This window comes from Pinus tabuliformis, chromosome X, assembly GCF_031772625.1.
Source record: "Pinus tabuliformis cultivar Carrire ecotype Pingquan chromosome X, CPIR1, whole genome shotgun sequence".
Lineage (NCBI taxonomy): Eukaryota > Viridiplantae > Streptophyta > Pinopsida > Pinales > Pinaceae > Pinus > Pinus tabuliformis.
This window is the reverse complement of record NC_142308.1, coordinates 1183409967-1183432465: the sequence shown is the minus strand read 5'-3', so window position 1 is coordinate 1183432465 and position 22499 is coordinate 1183409967. Positions and strand designations below refer to the sequence as shown.

General features: G+C 38.8%; 1 protein-coding gene across 3 annotated transcripts in view; it reads right to left on the bottom strand.

Annotated features, from left to right (window-relative positions):
• LOC149144169 (F-box/RNI-like superfamily protein) overlaps positions 1-22499 on the bottom strand; it is a 334943-nt gene that overhangs the window by 135206 nt on the left and 177238 nt on the right. For all 3 annotated transcript variants that reach the window (XM_089450095.1, XM_089450093.1, XM_089450094.1), the window contains one exon: positions 7821-7897. In XM_089450095.1, the coding sequence (XP_089306221.1) occupies positions 7821-7897 (77 nt within the window). The remainder of the gene's footprint in view (positions 1-7820; positions 7898-22499) is intronic.

Below are 22499 nucleotides of genomic sequence, written 5' to 3'. Positions count from 1 at the left end.
TGCTATCTATATTGTCTCACAAATATTATAGTTGCCTAATAAGATTATTGTTGTTCTACCGATTATGGTAGGCAGTTTCTCTCTCCAAGATTGAGGTATCAATTTTGGTTGTGACTTAAAGAGGCTTCTACTTGGGTAGATCTATACATTACAAATGTTTAGCCCTATATCTTCCTCGGTGGCAGTACTTTGCATGCTATTTTTCCTTTTTATAGGGATGTATAAGCAAGGTCTTTGTTCCCCACAGATACACTTGGACAAGGCATTCTCTAGTGCTAACTTGTACTCTATTGATAATGCTTTTGTTGCAAGCCATGCAAACCTTATAAACTCTCCTTGTACTTTTATCTTTGGTTACAACTCTTCTCTTGGAATATGACTTATACTGTCATTTTTATGAATGCAATAAGCAAGTCATGTCATACCAATGTTGCACGAAAAACTGAAATGTTTGAGAGTTTCCGAAACGGGTACATTTACAAATGTCACCTCCCAAAAATGGAAACAGCAGTCGAAACGTCACAGACACATATATATATATATATATATATATATATATATATATAAGTGAATAACACAATATCTTACAAGAAAAAAAGGAATAAGACCCATAGATGACAATTCAGAAGGAAAAACATCTCTATATTAACTCTCATAGATGATTACGACACTCAGTGTTTCAGCAAAGTTTCAACATTTTGGGTACCGGTACGGCCTGAAATGTCAAGTTCCTGGAAGTTTCGTGCAACATAGTGTCATACCTTGAATATGCAGTCTCCATACAAAAAAGATAATTCTTAATATTTACAACTTGTTTATTCAGTTATGATAAACCCCCAATCATATCCATTAAACCTTGCTTGGGGTTTTGTAATAATTTTCTTAGCTCTTCCAGTCCCAAGGCAATCAACCATTCATTACCATCCTCACTACAAACACTATTCTCTAATGTACATTCACCATTACAAAACACCATTTTCCTACACGACACTTTGTCACTCTTCTATGTGGAATTGTTCAAGCCAACAAACTGTTGTGACAAATGATGTTATGTTATTAAGAACAAACTCAGACTCCACCCATCTTGCACGGTTTGGAAAGAAAATAATAGGGTTAGTTAGAAAGTGTCTATGCATGCAAAATTCATAAAACATCTATACATGTGATGTTAAAATTGGCAACTAGGGCCAAACTCCAGGTGGGTCATCTTATTAATGATAGCTGATATTTTTCTTGGATCCCTCTCATCAAGAGGTGTAGGATTGATCTAAAGATCATTCGATTCCGATAAGTATTCATGGAGTTATGAATTTATTTGTGTTATTAGACAATTCGTCAAGGTCGGCCAACAACTAAATTGCCCCCACTTGTGCTCCACGTTTTGGTATAAATACAAGTGCCTTGCAAGTCATTTGCACACACAACTCTTTTGAGATTTCTTCTTCTCCACATGTTTTGGGTTTTAGTGGAAAGAAGAATCTCTAAGGGAAAAAAGCAGTCCTAGAGGATGATGCCCTAAACGCAAAGGATGATGCCCTAGCCGCAGAGGGTGGTCTAGCCGCAATCCAAGAGAGGAGATCTGGCCATAGTAAAGAGGCTCATTCACAGCCTAAATCTGCTCATATATGTTGCCCTCATCTACCCTTATAAGCTGCCTAAAGGATGCCCTAATCCATTGTCATGAGGAGGCCTTAAATGTGCCCTAGCCGCAAATCTAAGGTAGGGTTAGAGCTGATGTTAAATGTGCCCTAGCCACAGGTATCATCACAGCAAAAGAGACTTCTAACACAGACCTAAAACACTGCTAGCTGTTAGGCCGAGTTTGAGGGCTAAATGTGTGATGATGGTGACATGTTTTAAAGACCAAATGTTGTTGTGCTAGGCCACAGGCCATAGCACCACACCCGGGCTTGCATAGGGCAGCAAAGGGTTGTCACATGCCCTCAGGCAGAAACGCAGATAGGGAGGGATTTTATCAAGGTATGTTGTTGTCCTTTAAAGGCTGTTTGGAAGTCTGTTGGAGAATCGAAGGCTACAGCCATACGAAAGTTTGAGCAGCAGGTTTGATGTTGCTATGTGAGGATAGGTAGGACTGTCTTAACATGAACGCTGCCCTCCTAGTATCAGAATGACTTCCAGTGCAGCATATAGAGAATCCTCTTAACAGTGAACTATGCAGCAAATGATAAGATACGACAATGTTGGAGCAGCGTGATGTGGAACTTTGCTACAGCATGATAGGCATCGTAAGAAATGTAGTGCAACATGTTGTGTGCTTGGTAACCAAGTGCAGCATTGTGATAGAAGGAGTGGCAACATGGTGCAGCATGGAGCTGCACTAGTACAGCATGGTAATGATGAACATAGGGCAGCAGCAAGAACATATGACAGCAGCAAGAGCATATGGCAGCAGCAAGAACATATGACAACAGCAAGAGCATATGGCAGCAGCATAGGGCAGCATCAAGAACATATGACAGCAGCAAGAATATATGGCAGCAGCAAGAATGTATTGTAGCATGCATTTGGGTGCAGCATAGTGCAATGAAGAGCTCAGCATAGTGCAGCAAGAGGAGATGTTGCACAGTGATGGGTACAGTCATAAAGCATGATAAGATGCAGCATTGTGATGATGGGTGCAGCAGTGCAGCATAGTGATGTGCAACATGATGACGAGATCCATCACAATGATAGGTGAAGAAGTCACTTTGGAGAATCAGTTGAAGCAGCATGTCTTCAACTGATCTCATCTTCTTAGAGATGATCTATATGCTCTTATCTAGATAAATCAAAGTGTTGACTTTTGTTGTAAATGTACTCTCTCTCTCTCTCTCTCTCTCTCTCTCTGCTGAACTATTGAAGAACATATAAAAAGAATTGATCAAGGGTTTCCCCACATTGGGGTTTGTCCCTGGCTAGCACCACATCTTGTGTCTTCTTGTCTTGGCTTGTCTTCTGCGATTTATGTTTATGTTCTATCTGCGGTTTACTTTAATGTTGATGTGATTTCTAATCTGCAAAAGATATTGAGCTAACTATGAAAATTGAAATAAATTGCTCTATGCATAGAACATACCTAAACTCAACATGGTATCAAAGGTGAGGTGAAGACAATGCCCAAGCAAGAGTGAAAGAGCAACCACCGAAGACAGTCAGGAAAGGACAAAAGGATCAATCGATTCCTCATCCCTCTTCAAATTCACCAAGGGTGAAATCGAAGCAGAGAATATTATCAGAATAGCGCAGCAGAAGCTTCTAATGGCCTACCTAAAGATCACCTCATTGGGAAGTCCGGATCTAAGGGTGGAAGGAAAGGCAGAAGCCTTGGGTGTAATAAGTTTGGCCATTATGCGAAGGAGTGTCTGAGGTAGGAACACATCACTTGATGATGATAACAATCATTCCAGGGACATCTTCAATGATCAAAAGAATGATAGGTAATGCAGGTCATCAAGGAAACGGCCGACTCTTCAAGAAAGCAAGGAACACTAGGTATGAAGAATCAAATGTTATTTCTGATAAGATAAAGAAGAGTTATCTTGTATTAGCCCTCTCCTTCAGATTCTTTGGGAATCTGGCTTATTGATTGTAGTGCTCCAAGGCATTTCATCGAGTAGAAGCATGCTCTCTATAATTTGGTAGAGATGGGAACAATCATGAGATTATACTTGGAGTCGATGCCACCTATCTCGGAAAGGGTTTAGGGAATGTTACCCCTCATTTGAATGAGGGTAACTCGATTCATTTATGAGAATCTCTTTATGTACCTGATCGCAAGAAGAACCTGGTGTCCATTTCGGCAATGGAAGTCAAAGGTTTCAGGGTGGCATTCATCGATGGAATGGTACGTATTTGAAAATGGAATTTTCAAAGATGCTTTTGAGTTCAGGGTTGTATCAAGTAGCAGGAGGTCCATTGGGGACCATGTCAGTTGTCACATCTCATCTATAGCACCAAATATCTATTTATGGGGCCCTACCCGATGTGAGTTAGAAGGTGACTCAGATGCCTGAATTCAAAAGGAGCATGAAAGTACATGTCCAAGATGTACCGAAGGAAAATCTTACAATGGGGACCATTCCCCTCATGTAGCAGGTCCACAAGTTTGGAACAACCCGAGGGGTTTGAGATTCATGATCGGGAATCTCATGTATGCAAGTGGAAGAAAGCCCTCTATGACTTGAAGCAAAACACCACAGGCATAGTATGAGAGGATTCATAGTTGTCTAATGAAGCTAAGATTCACTAGGAGTGAAGCCAATCCAAACCATTGCTTGAAGGTTGTGGATGATAGACCTCTAATACCGACACCTTCTGAGGACAACCTATTTCTAACAGGTGTATACCCTCTCATTTGCAGAAGTAAGAGGGAGTTGGTTTCCGGATGTGGAAAGGTAAGCTGTAAGCCTCTGAGTTTCATAAATTCATTTGCATTGATGTTCTTGGTGAACTTTCGTCTGGATATATGTTTTGCAGTTAGCATGGTGAGCTCATATATGGTTGAGCCACACTAGATTGATGCCTAGAATCTTCTGAGATATCTTTAGGGCACAATCTCTCATGGATTGAGATACATTGTCGGAAATATGAAGCTGCATGATTGTTCGAATGCTAACTAGGCAGGCAGTATGGAGGATTGCAAGAGCACTTCCGAGTGCTAGTTCTCTTTGGGCTTTGTTCGATATCCTGGATGAGCAGGAAGCAGAAGTCAGTTGCTATAAGCACCACTGAGACCAAATACATAGCTACGAGTATGATCTCGTGTGAAGCCGCTTGGTTGTGGAAGATCTTCAGCGAGTTGTTTGTACACATGATGGATACCACCATAATCCTCTGTGTCAACCAAGGGGGGGGGGGGGGGGGGGGGGATTCGATTGTTGAGGAATCTCGTATTCTATAATTGCTCCAGCATATAGACATTATCTAGGATATGGTACGTCAATGAGTGAGGAGGCTCCATCGCATTGAGACTAATGTACAAGTCGCAGACATTCTGTCAAAGCCCTGGGGGGAAGGTCAGATTTGTGACTTTCCCAAACGACTTGGACTCATTCAGAGACCTTCTTATAACGGTCTTGCATAATGCATGCTTTGAGCTCTGGGGGGCCTGGGGAACTGCTTGGAGCAACACACGACCATAGGGAGACTCACCCTCCCCTAATGGTACACTGTGTACAGGGTGAATGGCTCAGCCTTCCCCTATGATACCCTGTGGCGACTTAGGAACAGGATGATTAGTTCTCTTGTCGAGGCATCCTACCCATGCGGTCTAGGACTCATGGGAAGTACCTCTCATCTGATCAATGAGCAGGGAAATGGGGTTAGGGACCATAGAAGTACTATCGATGGACGCATCGTTGTATCTACCGTACTCCCTATGCTAGGATGACCTCCATTCATCTAGGATCAATGAAACTGATTTGGGATCAGTGTGAGTGGTTTGAGACAGTCTCTTGTGATATTGGTCTGGGATCAATAAAACTGACTTCGGGTTAGTAGAGAATGGTATGAGACATTCTCGATCAATTCTTCTTCTTCATGGTTTAGCAGAGCAGAGCAATGCAGGGCATTGATGGCAGAGATAGTACAGTCAGACATATGGATCAGCGGATGGAGTTCTCCCTAGTTGAGAGGGAGTGTTAAAATTGGCAACTAGGGCCAAACTCCATGTGGGTCATCTTATTAATGACAGTTGATATTTTTCTTGGATCCCTCTCATCAAGAGATGTAGTATTGATCTAAAGATCATCCGATTCCGATAAGTATTCATGGAGTTATGAATTTATTTGTGTTATAAGACAATTCGTCAAGGTCGGCCAGCAACTAAACTGCCCCCACTTGTGCTCCACGTTTTGGTATAAATACAGGTGCCTTGCAAGTCATTTGCACACACGACTCTCTTGAGATTTCTTCTTCTCCACATGTTTTGGGTTTTAGTGGAAAGAAGAATCTCTAAGGGAAAAAAGCAGTCCTAGAGGATGATGCCCTAAACGCAGAGGATGATGCCATTGCCGCAGAGGGTGGTCTAGCCGCAGTCAAGAGAGGAGATCTGGCCGCAGTAAGGAGACTCCTTCGCAACCTAAATCTTCTCCTATACATTGCCCTCATCTACCCTTATACGCTGCCTGAAGGATGCCCTAATCCATTGTCATGAGGAGGCCTTAAATGTGCCCTAGCCGCAGATCTAAGGTAGGGTGATAGCTGATGTTAAATGTGCCCTAGCCGCAGGTATCATCACAGCAAAAGAGACTTCTAACGCAGACCTAAAATGCTGCTAGCTGTTCGGCCGAGCTTGAGGGCTAAACATGTGATGATGGTGACATGTTTTAAAGACCAAATGTTGTTGTGCTAGGCCGCAGGCCATAGCACCACAGCCGGGCTTGCTTAGGGCAGCAAAGGGCTGTCACATGCCCTCAGGCAGAAACACAAATAGGGAGGGATTCTATTAAGGTATGCCGCTGTCCTTTAAAGGCTGTTTGGAAGTCTGTTGGAGAATCGAAGGCTACAGCCATATGAAAGTTTGAGCAGCAGGTTTGATGTTGCTATGTGAGGATAGGTAGGACTGTCTTAACATGAAGACTGCCCTCCTAGTATCAGAATGACTTCCAGTGTAGCATATAGAGAATCCTCTTAACAGTGAACTATGCAGCAAATGATAAGATATGAGAATGTTGGAGCAGCATGACGTGGAACGCTGCTACAGCATGATAGGCATCATAAGAAATGTAGTGCAACATGTTGCGTGCTTGGTAACCAAGTGCAGCATTGTGATAAGAGGAGTGACAACATGGTGCAGTATGGAGCTGCAATAGTACAGCATGGTAATGATGAACATAGGGCAGCAGCAAGAACATATGACAGCAGCAAGAGCATATGGCAGCAGCATAGGGCAGCAGCAAGAACATATGACAGCAGCAAGAGCATATGGCAGCCGCATAGGGCGGCAGCAAGAATGTATTGCAGCATGCATTTGGGTGCAGCATAGTGCAATGAAGAGCTCAGCATAGTGCAGCAAGAGGAGATGTTGTACAGTGATGCGTACAGTCATAAAGCATGATGAGATGCAGCATTGTGATGATGGGTGCAGCAGTGCAGCACGGTGAGGTGCAGCATGATGACGAGATGCAGCACAATGATAGGTGAAGGAGTCACCTTGGAGAATCAGTTGAAGCAGCATGTCTTCAACTGATCTCATCTTACTAGAGATGATCTATGCTCTTATCTTGATAAGTCAAAGTGTTGACTTCTGTTGTAAATGTACTATCTCTCTCTCTCTCTGCTGAATCATTGAAGAACATATAAGAAGAATTGATCAAAGGTTTCCCCACATTGGTGTTTGTCGCTGGCTAGCACCACATTTTGTGTCCTCTTGTCTTGGCTTGTCTTCTGCAATTTATATTTATGTTCTATCTACAGTTTACTTTAATGCTGATGTGATTACTAATCTAGAAAAGATATTGAGCTAACTATGAAAATTGAAATAAGTTGCTCTAAGCATAGAACATACCTAAACTTAACATGTGAACATAAAAGTAAAGCAAGGAAATGTACTCAACACATTGTTCGTATATACCATCTGCTTACCTTCCACTTTATATGCTACGAGCGAATGATTTCAGTTGAGGGAACTCCTCACACTCAATATGCCATATATTGCATGGCTATACTAAAAGTTCTGTACTCAACTATGTTTACAATCTTCATAACTTCTAATTTGCATAATAATATCTTGCTCATTGTGTAGATGATTTGTGATGAAAAGCTTATTGAAGAAACTAAAAACTGTTCAGCTAAGATAAAAACACCAGGAAGAAAACTACCTGTCACAAAACCGAAGACTCAAGTCAGTGAGATGTCTACAATTTCTTCCCACAGCAGTGATTCCTTCATCTCCAACCTAGTACAATGATAACATAAAATTGAGCCTTTCCAATTTACCACATATTAAATTATACTGCAGTAAATTTAGCCTCTAAGACAGAAATACATTACAGAACTATGCCAATATGTATTATGCATGTAGGTATGTATGTTTGTGTGTCTGTATATTTAAATATAGTGAGTTTGCTTCCAAGCATAGAATTATAAATGTATGTTTGCATGAATGTGATAAAGAGATAAACACATAGACACATGCACATGCAATTCATATGCCTAAGTGCATACACAAACAAAAATAAAGTAATAAACTGCTAAATTACTGTCTCACTCAAACAGAAACAAGCTACTTGAAAACCACCATCATATTACTTTTCTACCACATCCTTAGAGATCATCTAGCCCACAAGAAAAGGAGAAATGCACATGTAGATACACACATATCCATCTATACATACATTTATCCATCCGTCCATAAATGAATGCACACCTGCATCCATCCATACATCAATAGATATGTACAACTACATACATAAAAAATTAATAGGAATTTCACTCAATTGTGCATATAAGCATGTCCTCTCAACAAGCCCCCCATAAGAAAAGAACAAGAAAATAGATAAATTCTTTTTTGATTGCACGGATTGGATCTAAACAACTGCTTTACATTGCATATAAATCTAGATGAGACCTTTTGCGTAGTTAGATTTCCATTGTTCATCTTGGTACTCAACTAAAATGCATATAAGCAAGTTAAAGTTTTCCGACAAGTGTTTCCATATGTACACAACTTCTAATAACATTACTTTTATATATCCCCTTAAGTGCTTTAGGATAGTTAACTCCCAATCAGAAAGCCATACCAAACACACATGAAATACTACTACTAGTTAGCATTTTATTATATTGACAAATATTTATTACATAATTATTTCGAAAACTAAAATTATTACCTGCACAATCAAGAAAGAGACCATCCAGTATGGTCAGGGGTGGGTCAAGAGGACAACTTAGAATGTGCTCCTATAATAGGTCACCTCAAGAATCATGCCTATGAAGAGATAGAACAAATGGTAAAAGTGGAAGTATTCCTACAAGGAAAATGGATCATTCTGACAGTATTCCCGCCGATAATACAACAGCTTCTCACAAATTGTAATCTGGTCCAATAATCAATGTTAAGTTATAATAAGAACAACGAAAAGGAAAATTTACCTTAGTAAAAAACATCTAGGACATGAAGAGGACCAACTGTATTGAAATTTTTTGTGAAGCGAACAAAGTTCCTTCTACTAATTAATTATTCCAGAAAACTTGGAATATCAAATTATCCATTAAGGATATAAATATTATATTAAATATGTGAATAAGAATAAGAATGAATGATGATGATTTACAACTGAGAACGAGAGGCTTGTTTATATACCAAGCAAGTGTCTCTTCATGAAGAGTCATGTCCTATTAGACATGCCTCTTCAACCTAATTACTAACTAGCTTAACTGAACGCTGTTAAGGCACTTATAGGTTATGATTAGTTTATTACTAGCTTAACTAACTATTATTATGATTATTATCTTTTACATTATTATATTTATATTATTTATATATCTTATTCATTACATTGCCTCCTTCCTCAAAAAGCTTTGTCCTCAAAGCTTGTTGATGAAAAAGGCTTGATCTCTTTTTCAGCTTCGAACGTCTTTCTCTCTCGGAATAGTCATCCTCGTTGATATAAGTTGATATGATCTTCTTAGTGACAAACAAAATTGTCGCACTAAGGAGGGATCAGACTATCCCAGATTAATCTTCTGTATAGTACTCCGATCAGTCATTATTCTTTGAAACATCAATTTGTTGTTTCTGGTCTGAATGGTCCCGATACGTAGCATGGTTGAGTTGTCTACTCTCATGATTCGGATGTCGATATGGAACTTCTTTGGTTTGATTTCTCCTTACTAGGCATGTGCCAATTTTTATATTTTCTTCTGGCAAAGATGTTGTTGAGATGGTTATGGAACATTCACTTGGGATGTTCATTATCTGAACTGCAACATCTACGTGTGTCATTTCTTCAACTAACTTGTCTTCTTGAGTTTTCATATTCACGGGATCGGTATTCGTTCCCTTATTTTCAACTTGAACAATTGCCACTGGAGATTTCGATAGTTCTTCTTGAGTGACTTGTTCCAACTTATTTTTTAATGCTTTCTCATCCTCCTTAAGTTTTTTAGTTTGATTGAGCAAACTTTGATTATGGTTTCTCATATGTAAAAGTTCTTTGGTTTTTGATTCATCAACCTTATTTTCAGTGTTTTGAATTTTAAGTTTTTCATCTTTTAGATCTCTGATTTGTTCTAATAAATTTTTATTAAGGTTCTTTAAACGTAAATTTTCCTCTTCTTGTTCTAATAAATGTTGCTTGAGTTCTTTCTTTGAGACTTTAGTCTTCTTCACTTGTGCCAGTAATTTTTCGATGTGGTCCTTGAGATGAGAAATTTCTTCGTCCTTTTCCATTATTTCTTTGTAATGCATATCCACAAGTCCAGCATATTGTTGCTCAAGTATTGTGATTTCTTGTTTTACATCTCTTTGGAATTATTTTTGTTCATTTCTTAGAGATTCCATTTTTTTCACTTCTTTTATCTTCATTTTTTTTTCAACAATTTATTTATTTCTTTCTTTCTTTTTTTTATGATATACTCTCTCCTTTTATTTATTTATTTATTTTTTTATGATATATTCTCTCTCCTCTTTTTTTTTTTTTTTTTTTTATTATATAATTTCTCTACTTTTTTTTTTTACTCTCTTTCTATAAAATTTTTATATAATAATATTTTTTTTTAATATATATAATTATAAATTATATATATTATATAATTTTAATTTATATATATCATAAAATTATAATTATATAAAATTTATATATACTTTTTTGAGACTCGCTTTTCCTTTTATATGTAACTATATAAGGCTTATATGGTATCCCTTTTTATAATTATAATAATATTTCTTTTTCTCAGAAAATTTGGAGAGACGTGATAATCTTTAGATTTGAACGATTAAAATTATTTAAATCACACCTTTTTTCTCCAAAGTTATCAAAATATCTTTTACTTTTAAAATACCATGGGTTGTTTCTAAAACCTCGGTTAATGTTCTCCACGTAAAATGTAAAACTTACCAGTGGTTTCTAAAACCACGGGCAATTACCATTGGTTTCTAAAATACCATGGGTTATTTCTAAAACCTCGGTTAATGTTCTCCACATAAAATGTAAAACTTACCACTGGTTTCTAAAACCACGGGCAATTACCATTGGTTTCTAAAACCATGGGCTTCTCCACGTAAAAAGTCTTAAATATACTTGAAAAGATTCCCGCTTATCTTTATTATGCACTTTTTATCAATAATGTAAAACCTATATATATATATATATATATATATATATATATATACATTTCTTTTTTTTTTTTGTTCAGAATATATTATTTCCTTTCCTCTTTTTTTTTATATACCCTTCTTCTTTATTCTTTATTATTATGATTATTATTTTTAAATAGTAGTAAATGGCCAAAGACCTAAAAAATGGAGAATCTCCAAATGTGTGGCGAAACGCTTCAATTATGACAGCAACAAGGTTGATGATAGATTGATAGCCAAAGGCCCGGTGATCAGCCAAACGTGGCTCTGATACCAAATGAAGGGAACAAAGTTCCTTCTACTAATTAATTATTCCAGAAAACTTGGAATATCAAATTATCCATTAAGGATATAAATATTATATTAAATATGTGAATAAGAATAAGAATGAATGATGATGATTTACAACTGAGAACGAGAGGCTTGTTTATATACCAAGCAAGTGTCTCTTCATGAAGAGTCATGTCCTGTTAGACACATGCCTCTTCAAGCTAATTACTAGCTTAACTAACTATTATTTATGATTATTATCTTTTACATTATTATATTTATATTATTTATATATTTTATTCATTACATTCTGCAAGAAATATAGGTAAGAATTGGAAAACCAACCAACAAGTAAATATGGTTGAATGAAGTTAAAGCCTAGAGCTGGTTGTCCATCATAAAATTTCATCTTCTCTCCCTTGCAGTGTTTTTTTCTGCTTATATTCATCTGCAAACTTGCACTTATGAAGGAGCAAGTTGCATTTTAACACTGGCTGTTTGCAATTAACTAGGGGTGTGTTGTGTTGAATTTTCTATAATAGAAACTGTTCTTCTAATCTGATAATCAACTTCCACTGATTGTCCGATCAGGTTAACTTATATCACATGTATCATTAAGCAATTATACATAGCAAATCTCAACAATAATACAATGATAAAAGTGGGACCATAAAGAGACAGCCAAACAACAAAAAGACAGCAAATTTACCCTGCTAAAAATCCAACCTTGGGAAAACCCAACCAACTTTTCTTCTTAGGAGAAATTGTTCTTCAGCAATAATTAAAATTTTAAATTACTCTAGGAATCTGTGACAAAATCCAGGTCAAAGATACCAGTCAAACCTGGTCAAATATCAGCCAATCAATGCTGGTCAAACCCTCCAAATAATCACTTCTGGTCAACTTCCGGCTTAGTCAACAGTCTCATGTGGTCAACTTGGGGTCTTTGGTTGACCCCTATGGTCAACTCAGACCTGTGGTCAAACCCACGGTCAGCCCTGTGGTCAAAGCACAGTTAAACTCTCCTCTCTGCAGTCAAACAGTCTAGAGTTTCGGTCAAAACACAGCCTCATTTCTTGGTCAAATTCACCCTGTAACCTTGGTCAAATTCAGCCAAAAAATGGGTCAAATGAAGCAGATCAGACTTTAGCAGGTAAACATTGGTTAAATGGCAGCTTCACACTTCAGTTTCCTCCTTTCCTCACACGTTTGGATCAGAACAGAAGAGATTGATCTGGTGTCCGAATTGGTCAAAATGGAGGAGATCAACTTGTATTTATACTAGACAAATGGGGTGGACCTTGACCAAGGCTCACACCCATTCACTCTGGGGCCAACTTGACTTTTGGGGCATACATAAAGCCAAAAATAATAATTTTAATTTTTTTCAATTTGCACAATTTACTTTGGCCGACTTGGGAGGCCTTTTGGTATGCGGGAATACCTCTCGGTGCTACAAAAAATCAACACTCCCTCTTAGCGAAGGAGGCATTCTCTGCAATACATTTCCCTTGCTGAAATTTCTCCTTCTTTAAGAAAACTCCATGAGGTTGTCATGTTGATGCATGTCTATAAAATAACCGCATCCTAGAGTGGGCAATGTAACTCCTCATTTATCCAGGGCTGGCCAAAGTCCTTTATCCTTCCTTAGGAAAATGTATCAATCTCCTTTGGTCATGACCTAGCCTAGGCATCCAAATCTTTCTAGCTTCTTGGGAGAGAATTTGCCTTTAGACCATTCACCTTTCTGGTTAAAATCCTTTATGACCTAGCCAAGACCTTACGGCTTTAAAGGTGAATTACATCTATCTCCTTCAATCGACATAGCGAAGTCCTTTTGGCTTCTAAGGAGAAGATTTGTCCAATCCTATAGTTTCCCTGGGACATTCACCTCTGGTCGACCTAGCGAAGTCCTTTTGGCTTCCAAGGAGAAGATTTGTCCAATCCTATAGTTTCCCTGGGACATTCACCTTTGGTCGACCTAGCTAAGTCCTTCTGGCTGCAGAGGTGAATGTATCCTATAATTTCCATGGTGAATGCCTTGACCCATTCAACTTTTTGGTCAAAGTCTTTTATGACCTAGCCAAGTCCTTTTGGCAACCAAGTCCTTCTAGCTTCAAAGGTGAATTTATTCATCTCCTCTTGGTCAAAGTCCTTTATGACCCAGCCAAAGTCCTTTATGGCTTCAAGAGATGGTAAGCCCAATCCTGCAAAGACCTCATCATTCCTTTCCAATAAGGGAGACATATAGCATCATACTAAGCTCGCCTTTGTCCACAATATACTCAGCTAGGAATATGTATTGGAGCCTACTACTCCTCTTTACATTATGTCTCAAATGAAGTGACCCTATTGAAATTTTAATGTTCTATGTTGTTACAATCACTTAAATCCAAAACTTCTTTATGATGAAAAATAAGTTACGTAATTTTAGATAGAACATAGACCATATAACGATATGCACGATGGAAGATAGCCAAGAACTCAATGAGACACAGAGAAGTTAGGACAATGACTACGGCAAAACCCACAAGGAGAAAACCCAATTAGATTCTTCTCCTATTAGACATCAATTGTTCAACAAAGATCAAAAGTACAATGAGAGAATGAAGAAGTTCACCCAAATCTGAAGAAGATCTTTGATAGCAGTAGCTGATGCAAATACTAAATCATTTTGGCTCACCAACATCTTCTCTTGCTCTTCAAGACTCTCTCTCTCTCTCAAGTTCAAATTCTCCTTTCACAAACACAAATAAGTGTATCAAGTGAGGATGAGAGGCACAATATATAGGAAGAGCAAGGAGATCGAATTCATAATGGAGTAACTCCTATGTCTTAAGAAGGAGTTACATATGCCAAAATAGGAGTGTAACTTATGCCATAAAGGAGAGGAGTGTAACATATGCATTTAGGAAAGAAGTGTAACTTATGCATTAAAGAGGTGTAAGAGGAATTTTTTATGACAAGTCATTAAAGTGTGTAAGAGAGTGTAATATTAGTATTTGTAGCATCGGATGTGTTCTAGGCTTCTAGCCACGAAATTTAGTGGAGAGGCTAAAATACATGAGATCTCCAAAACCCAGAAATCATTTCTGGAAATTCCACTTAGAAGTGTCTCAATTAGATTTTTAGTCGTTTTTAAAAGATTTCATATATGTAAACTTAGGGAATATGGTTAATTAATCAGTATTAATTGAAATAAAGTGAGAATCATCTACAAACTCACATGGATTGATCTAGAAATTATCTGAGCCATTGATTAAGATTTAATCTTGGTCATTGGAGTTCCAACAGGAAGTTATAAGAAGGGATCGATGTGGTGATGGAGAATACACTAGTGCAGATACTCAGTTGCCCAGGCAGTTCAATTTTCTCAATGGTAGAGATTCAGCAGAGAAGATAGAGCTAGAGGGTGAGTAGCAGTTGGTAGAGGAGGTTAGTAGCATTCCAGGAGGAAATATTCTAGTCCCAGGAAGAGGCAGTGAGAGGAAGGCCGAAATCCCCAAAGGCTCTACGCAAGCACTGCACAGAGGGTGACGCAGAAGGTTTAGCGTGTGGCTAGGGAGGCAATTTTGGTGGCAAAATTAGCTATGGGGTGAGAGAAAATTCTCACAATAATTTTGCCAGTATTTTCCTCAAATTAGATTGCCAATATAGCATCTAAACTATTGTACTCAAAATTGTTGTTGAAGAATAATAATAAAACCCTCATCTGTTGCACCGTTTTCCCACATTGGGTTTTTCTGGGGACATTTGTTCAAATAACTGTGTCAAAATTTTTATGTGTGTGCTAGAATTTCTAAGTTTCCAGAATTTCATTTTCCACAGTATTTTTTATGGTGAAAATTGTAGTTGTGATTTTATTCATTGTTTGTCATAGCAAATAAACTGCTTAATTTTGCTGCAATAGATGAAATTTTCACATGGCATCAGAGCTAGTTTAGCAGATTGGTAGCTCAAATCGAATAAGCAGGAATTCCATTGTTCAGAGGGAGCAACAATAAGAAATTTGCAGAGGGTGCGCAAATTACCTAGCCAGTCAATACGAATTGCTTGGGAAATTCAATTTTCAGTTGCAGGTGGCAGAAAAAGATCAATTTCCAAATATTAGTAATTCCAGCAAGCAGAGGGAGTAGCAACAGAGGTATTTTCGAGAGTAGATTATTGATCTGTAGCGCAGAGGGTTTTACAGCAGTTTGTAGTATCAGAATCAGTGTCGAGGGGAAGAGGAATAGCACACAGTATGGCCATCGATCGATTTGATATTCAGGGAGCTTCAGAGTTGTCTTCCAAATTGGAGGATGAATTTGCTTGCTTATCAAGCTTAGCTTCACAAGGTGTCTGGTATATAGACAGTGGAGCATCAGCTCATATGACAGGAGTTAGAGAATATTTCTCTAGCTACAATGAGGAGCAAATGGACTTCCAGATTACGATGGGAAACAGAACTAAGTGTACTCCAGTAGGGAGAGGTACAATCAATTTTCAAAGGGAGTCCGGAGCAAGCACTAGTGCTACAGATGTATTGCATGTGCCACGATTGGGTATGAACCTAATTTTAGTATCCCAGTGACAGGATAAAGGATATGATATCCACTTTGTAGGGAAGAGAGTGTTTATTAAACACTCAAGCTAAAAGAAGATAAGATAGATTGAGTCTGAAGCAATAGATTGTACAGGTTGCAGCTCGACTCTCCAATGGCACTGATAGGCAGTGACAATAGCGATGGGAAGGATCTTAATGAATTATTGCATAAGAGAATGGAACATCTACACCATGGAGCACTCAAGATGCTCAAGGAAACAGTAACAGGGGTTCCAGAACTTGGCACAAAACACACTGATGTGTGCAAAGGATGTGTACTTGGGAAGTATGCGAAGGCAACATTCCCAAGAAGTGACAACAAAGAAGATGGTGTGTTCGAACTTATACATTCAGATATTTGTGGCCTGATGTCGACTAGAGCTCTCGGTGGTGTCGAATACTTTGTCACCTTTATAGATGACCATTCCAGGAAAACCTTCACAGAAGAGAATGGATAGTCTCGTATAATCCACAACAGAATTGGGTAGCAAAGCGGAAAAACATAACCATAGTTGGGGTTGCAAAGGCTATGTTATACGACGAGGATTTGCTCAGGTTTCTATGGGCAGAGGCATGTAACACGACAATGTATATTCAAAACAGGAGTCCTCATAGAGCATTAGGGAAGAAAACGCCAAAAGGGGTATTCACAGGGAAGAAGCCAAAAGTTAGTCACTTCAGGATCTTTGGCAGCATTGCTTATTGCTACGTGCCAGATGAAAAGTGTACCAAATTGGATCAGACTGCAGAGAAGGGGTTTCTTGTTGAGTATAGTGAAACCTCAAAGGCATATAGTATCTACATTCCTAGTAGTAGGAAGACTGTGGTGAGACGAGACGTGAAGTTCAGGGAGGACAGAGCTTTTAGGAGATCTCGTGAGATACCTGCAAGTGATCAGAATCAACCAACAGAACCTCCTTTCATCAAGCAGCAGGGGCAACCACAGGGGAAGCAAGTGGGACCGGCAGGAGGACCGTCATAGGGATTGAGTACAGTGACTAGTACTAGTATTTCCTCAGGTGCAGGAGATCCAGGGAATTCTCAGCAGATGAAGCAGCAGAGTCAGGATGAGGAGGAGCTAGTTGAACCTCCCACCACTAGTGGTCATGCCAACAGAGAGGTTCGTCAGACATTTAGAGATGCAGAGGAGTTTATTAGAACTCCTAGGATGAACAAAACACAGCGCAGACAGCCTGACATGTACCAAGCATTGGTGGCTCAAGTTGCAAAACCTACTAGCTTTCGGGAGGCTGCACAGCATCAGGTGTGGGTAGACACCACGGTAGAAGAGTATAGCTCTATCATGACGAATGATATTTGGGAGGTGGTGCCAAGGCCTGAAGACAGGTCAGTTGTAAGTTCTAGATCAAGTATGCTACAGATGGCATTGTGAAAAAGTACAAGGCTAGGTTCGTGGCAAAGGGGTATGCACAAAAAGAAGGGATAGATTATGAGGAGACCTTCGCCCCAGTTGCCAGATACACCTCTATCAGTCAGTTATATCCCTAGCAACTCAGATGGTATGGTAGATTCACTAGAAGGACGTCAAGACAACATTCTTAAACGGGGTGATAGAGGAAGAGGTGTACATAGAACAACCATAGGGCTTCGAGAGTAATGAGAGGCGCACTTGTGTGCAGACTGAAGAAAGCTCCATACGGACTCAAGCAGGCTCCCAGGGCTTGGTATGGTTGGATTGACATCTACTTGCAACAGATAAGGTCCGTCAAGAGTGACGCAAATCCCAACCTTTACTATTTGATGGTAGATGGTGAGCCACTTATCCTAGTTTTGTATGTGGATGATTTCTTTTTGACAGGATCATCAAGGTTCAAAGAGGACTACAAGAGGAACCTGACAGCAAAGTTTGATATGAAGGATTTGGGGGTGACGCACTATTTCCTAGGGTTGGAAGTGTGGCAGAAGGATGAGGAGATCTTTCTTGGGCAAGGAAGATATGCTACAAATATTCTGAAAAGGTTCAGAATGCAGGATTGTAGACGCATGTCTATGCCCATGATCACCAACTGGAAAAATATAGATTGTTAAAATTGGCAACTAGGGCCAAACTCCATGTGGGTCATCTTATTTATGGCAGCTGATATTTTTCTTGGATCCCTCTCATCGAGAGGTGTAGGACTGATCTAAAGATCATCCAATTCCGATAAGTATTCATGGAGTTATGAATTTATTTGTGTTGTAAGACAATTCGTCAAGGTCGGCTAGCAACCAAATAAACCCCACATGTGCTCAACGTTTTAGTATAAAAGGAGATGACTTGAGAGTCATTTCACACATACTTCTCTCTTGAATTCTCTCCACTTGTCTTGGATTTTAGTGAGAGAGAAATCTAAGAGGAAGAAGCCCTAAACGTTGGAGGAAAGGAGGCTGCCCTAGCCGCAGCAAAGAAGACAGGCCAGCAAAGCTATGGAAGAGATCTACAATGACCTAAAAGAGCTCATGGAAGGAGTTTAACGCAGCTATAAGAGGAGGCCTTAACAAGCCCTAGCCGCAGTCCTAAAGCAGCCCTAACGTTGTCCTAAACAAGCCCTAGACGCAGTCCTAGCACAACCCTAGTAACCTAGAGGATGCAATCAAGAAGGAGGGTTATAACCAGCCCTAGACGCAGCTACCTAGCCACAGTCAAGGAGGGTTATGACATGCCCTATCCACAATAATAAAGTCAGGCCAACAAAGAGATTAGGGACTGTTTTGTGGGCACCGAGTTGCTAAAAGGGAGCCCGAGGTTACTTGTTTGGTAGTTTGAGTTGGAGTTTTCTGAATAGTCACGAGCATAGTGGCCATGATTGCGACAGTTGTAGGGTTGGACTTTTGATAAGTCTTTGTCCATTGAGAGGAGTTGTGGGAGCAGACTCTCTCGAATAGTGCACTCCTCTTCTTCCTTTCTTCTTCTTGCCTTGTATAGTAAACACAGTAGGTTCTCCCTCCTCATGCTTGGGAATTCTCCATTTGGAAATCATTATGGCTTCTTCTTGACTGCACTTTCCTAGGAACTCATCAAATGTAGGAAACATGTCATTATTGTAGATGACAGTAATAAAATTTTACCAAGAAGAAGGTAGACCTCCAAGCATAATCACTACCAGTTCTTTATCGGAAACAACTTCACCAGAAGTTGGCAATTGAGCTTTGATTTTTGATATCCTCATGAAGTAATGTTGAAGTGTTTCTTCTCTGTTTATCTTAACATCCTTGAGTTGATTCTTCAAAGCAAGAATTTGACTCAAGTTGTTCACTTGATAGATTCTAATCAGCTTGTCATACATTTCTTTGGCTTTCTTCAAATTGGTGACATAAGTGATGAGGTGGTCTCCAAGAGAGTCAAGGATAATCTTTTTTGCCTTGAATTCTCCTTTCATGTATCTGGCATTGATAGCAGTGTTGGAGTTTTCAACTGGTTCTACTACCTTTCCTTCAACATACTCTAGAACATCATGTTCGTCTAGAGTAATATCTAAGCTGGCCTTCCAAGGGAAGAAGTTTGAAGTATCAACGAGCTTCTCTTCATTCTTAAAGTAGGAGGAAGACATCTTGATTTACTCAAAATTTCATCAGCAAATAGAAAGGGATAGCAAGAGATACTTCAGTTATAAATGAGACATTTCAACAGCAATAGGGAAGAGAAATTTCAGCAAAAAATGAGCACCAAGTAGAAAGAACAGTGAGAGATATTTCAACAGAAGTAGAATTGCGAATGGGGCAAACAACAAGCTATATTTAAGCAAAAAGAGAGATGCAAATGGAGTGGACAAAAGCTATATTTTAGCAGAAAGAGAGTTGCAAATGGAATGGACAACAAGTTATATTTCAGCAGAAAGAGAGTTGCAAATGGAGCAAAAAGCGAGAGATATTCCAACAGAAAGAGAGCTGGAAATAGAGCTTGTCTTCACCAAAGCTCTGATACCATGTTGAAATTTTGATGTTTTATGTTGTTACAATCACTTAAATTCAAAACTTCTTTATGCTGCAAAATAAATTAAGTAATTGTAGATAGAACATAAACCATATAAATCATATGCGCAACGGAAGCCAGCCAAGAACTCAATGAGACACAGAGAAGTTAGGTCAATGACCAGGGCAAAACCCACTAGGGGAAAACCCAACCAGATTCTTCTTCTATTAAAGATCAATTGTTCAACAAAGATACAAAGTACAATGAGAATGAAGAAGTTCACCCAAATCTAAAGAAGATCTCTGATAGCAGTAGTTGATGCAAACATTGAATCGGTTTGGCTCTCCAAGATTTGCTCTTGCTCTTCAAGACTCTCACTCTCTCTCTCAAGTTCGAATTCTCCTTTCACAAACACAAGTGTATCAAGTGAGGATGAGAGGCACAAATATATAGGAAGATCAAGGAGGTCGAATTCATGAAAGAGTAACTCTTATGCCTTGACGAGGAGTTACATATGCCAAAATAGGAGTGTAACTTATGCCACAAAGAAGAGGAGTGTAACTTATGCATTTAGGAAAAAAGTGTAACTTATGCACTAAATAGGTGTAAGAAGAATGTTTTTATGATGAGTCATCAAAGTGTGTAAAAGAGTGTAAGAGGTGCATAAGAGCATTGAAGAGAGAAAGGAATGAAACCATTAAAATAGAGAGAGAGAGTAACATATGCATTAATTGAGGTGAGTTACATATGACATGATTGATTGTCATGATTAAGAGACTTGAATTTTTTTTAATAATAATAAATAATAGCATAAAGAGGATAATAGTAATAATAGTAATAATATTGATGATTAAGTTAAAAATTAAATGATTGAGATTGATTAAGGACAAGTTAGGTGATTTTCCATCATATATATACGATTACGAATTGACGAAAGGTGATTTACTATTTTTGGAAAGTCATGGTTGCAAAGATAGACATGACTTTCTATTTTTAGAACCTCACTTTAGAAAGGTCAAAAATGAAATTTATTCAAGGAAATTCATCCCATAGCTACCAATTTTCAACGGACCCGACCATGTCCTTCTAGCTTTTGAAGCTTCATTTCTTCATGACTTGTGATAATCCTACAAAGACTAACTTCACCTCATGAGACATCTCAAATCACATCCAATTGTACAACACAGATACCATATGCTTTGTTGTCATCCACTGTAAATGCCTCGACTCAACCATAAACTGATTCAGGTTGTTTACTACAAATTGAATATTTGGCCCGGTGTTAACCAAGTACATCATGAATCCAATCAACTGCATGTACATCATGGGATTCTAAAAATCTGAATCTACAATCCCAATAAATAGTGTATCTGTCAAAACCCTTCATTTCAATCTTTGGGGCCAAACTACCTGTGTCAAAAAGGCAAATCCTCCTACCATTGTTGCTCCCTCTATCACGCTAGTCCTTCTGTTGTAGTTTCTCCCTCTCACTAGGCGAACCTTCTTGTCACAAACTTTGTTTCACTCTTCCAGATGCTGTTAGAATCATTGCCTTGGTAGCCTTCGCAATGTACCTACAAAACACATTCAAGAGTCCATGGAAGAAACAATTATGACCAAGCAAAGAATACAAAGACAGGACAAATATCACATCCAAGACAAATATCATCCAAAAAAATCACATTATGTCCAACTAGCAAAAAAGATAGCTAACTGGCATTCTTTTAAGAGAGGTCGAGTTCACCTATGTGATGATGAATAATGAAGTGATGAGGAGGTGCTATTTGTATGAGCCTTCCTCCACACACTTTTACAACTAAAATTAACTAAAATCCCTAAAGAGAAGTCCACTTTTGAGTATTCCACCAAAAAGAGGTTATAAGCCAACCTCATAGCTCAAAAGCAAGACAAATATACCATAAAAGCTTGCATGAGTGCGAATAAATGCTCCAATAGTGTGACAACACCCTCCAAATGAGCTCAATAATCCCTTAAAATGTGAGGTATGGGCTAAAAGGTACTCCATACTCCAAGAAATATTCAAGGATCATGTACAAGTCATCAAAAGTATCAACATGCTAAGAAGTCATGCCCAAAAAGTGCCCTAAGTCACCCGCACAAGACGAAAAGAGGTGAAGCGGCATCAAATCTCTTAAGCATTAGGGCTCCAAGATGATGTCCAAGCCCCCCCCCCCCCTTGTCATCTCAAGGATGACCATCATCATCTAGACTATGGATCAAGTGATGCCCATCAAACAGTGTCAAGGCCAGCCTCAGGGCATCTTGGGTCCACAGGGTACATCATCAATATATCCAACACCAAGCATCATGGGTTCAGCGTTTCAACATCTGGGAGTCCATTCAATTGTCAAGCATCACATCGAACCAACAAACGGCCCAACGCTCTACTCTAGGTAGGCAACACTACATCA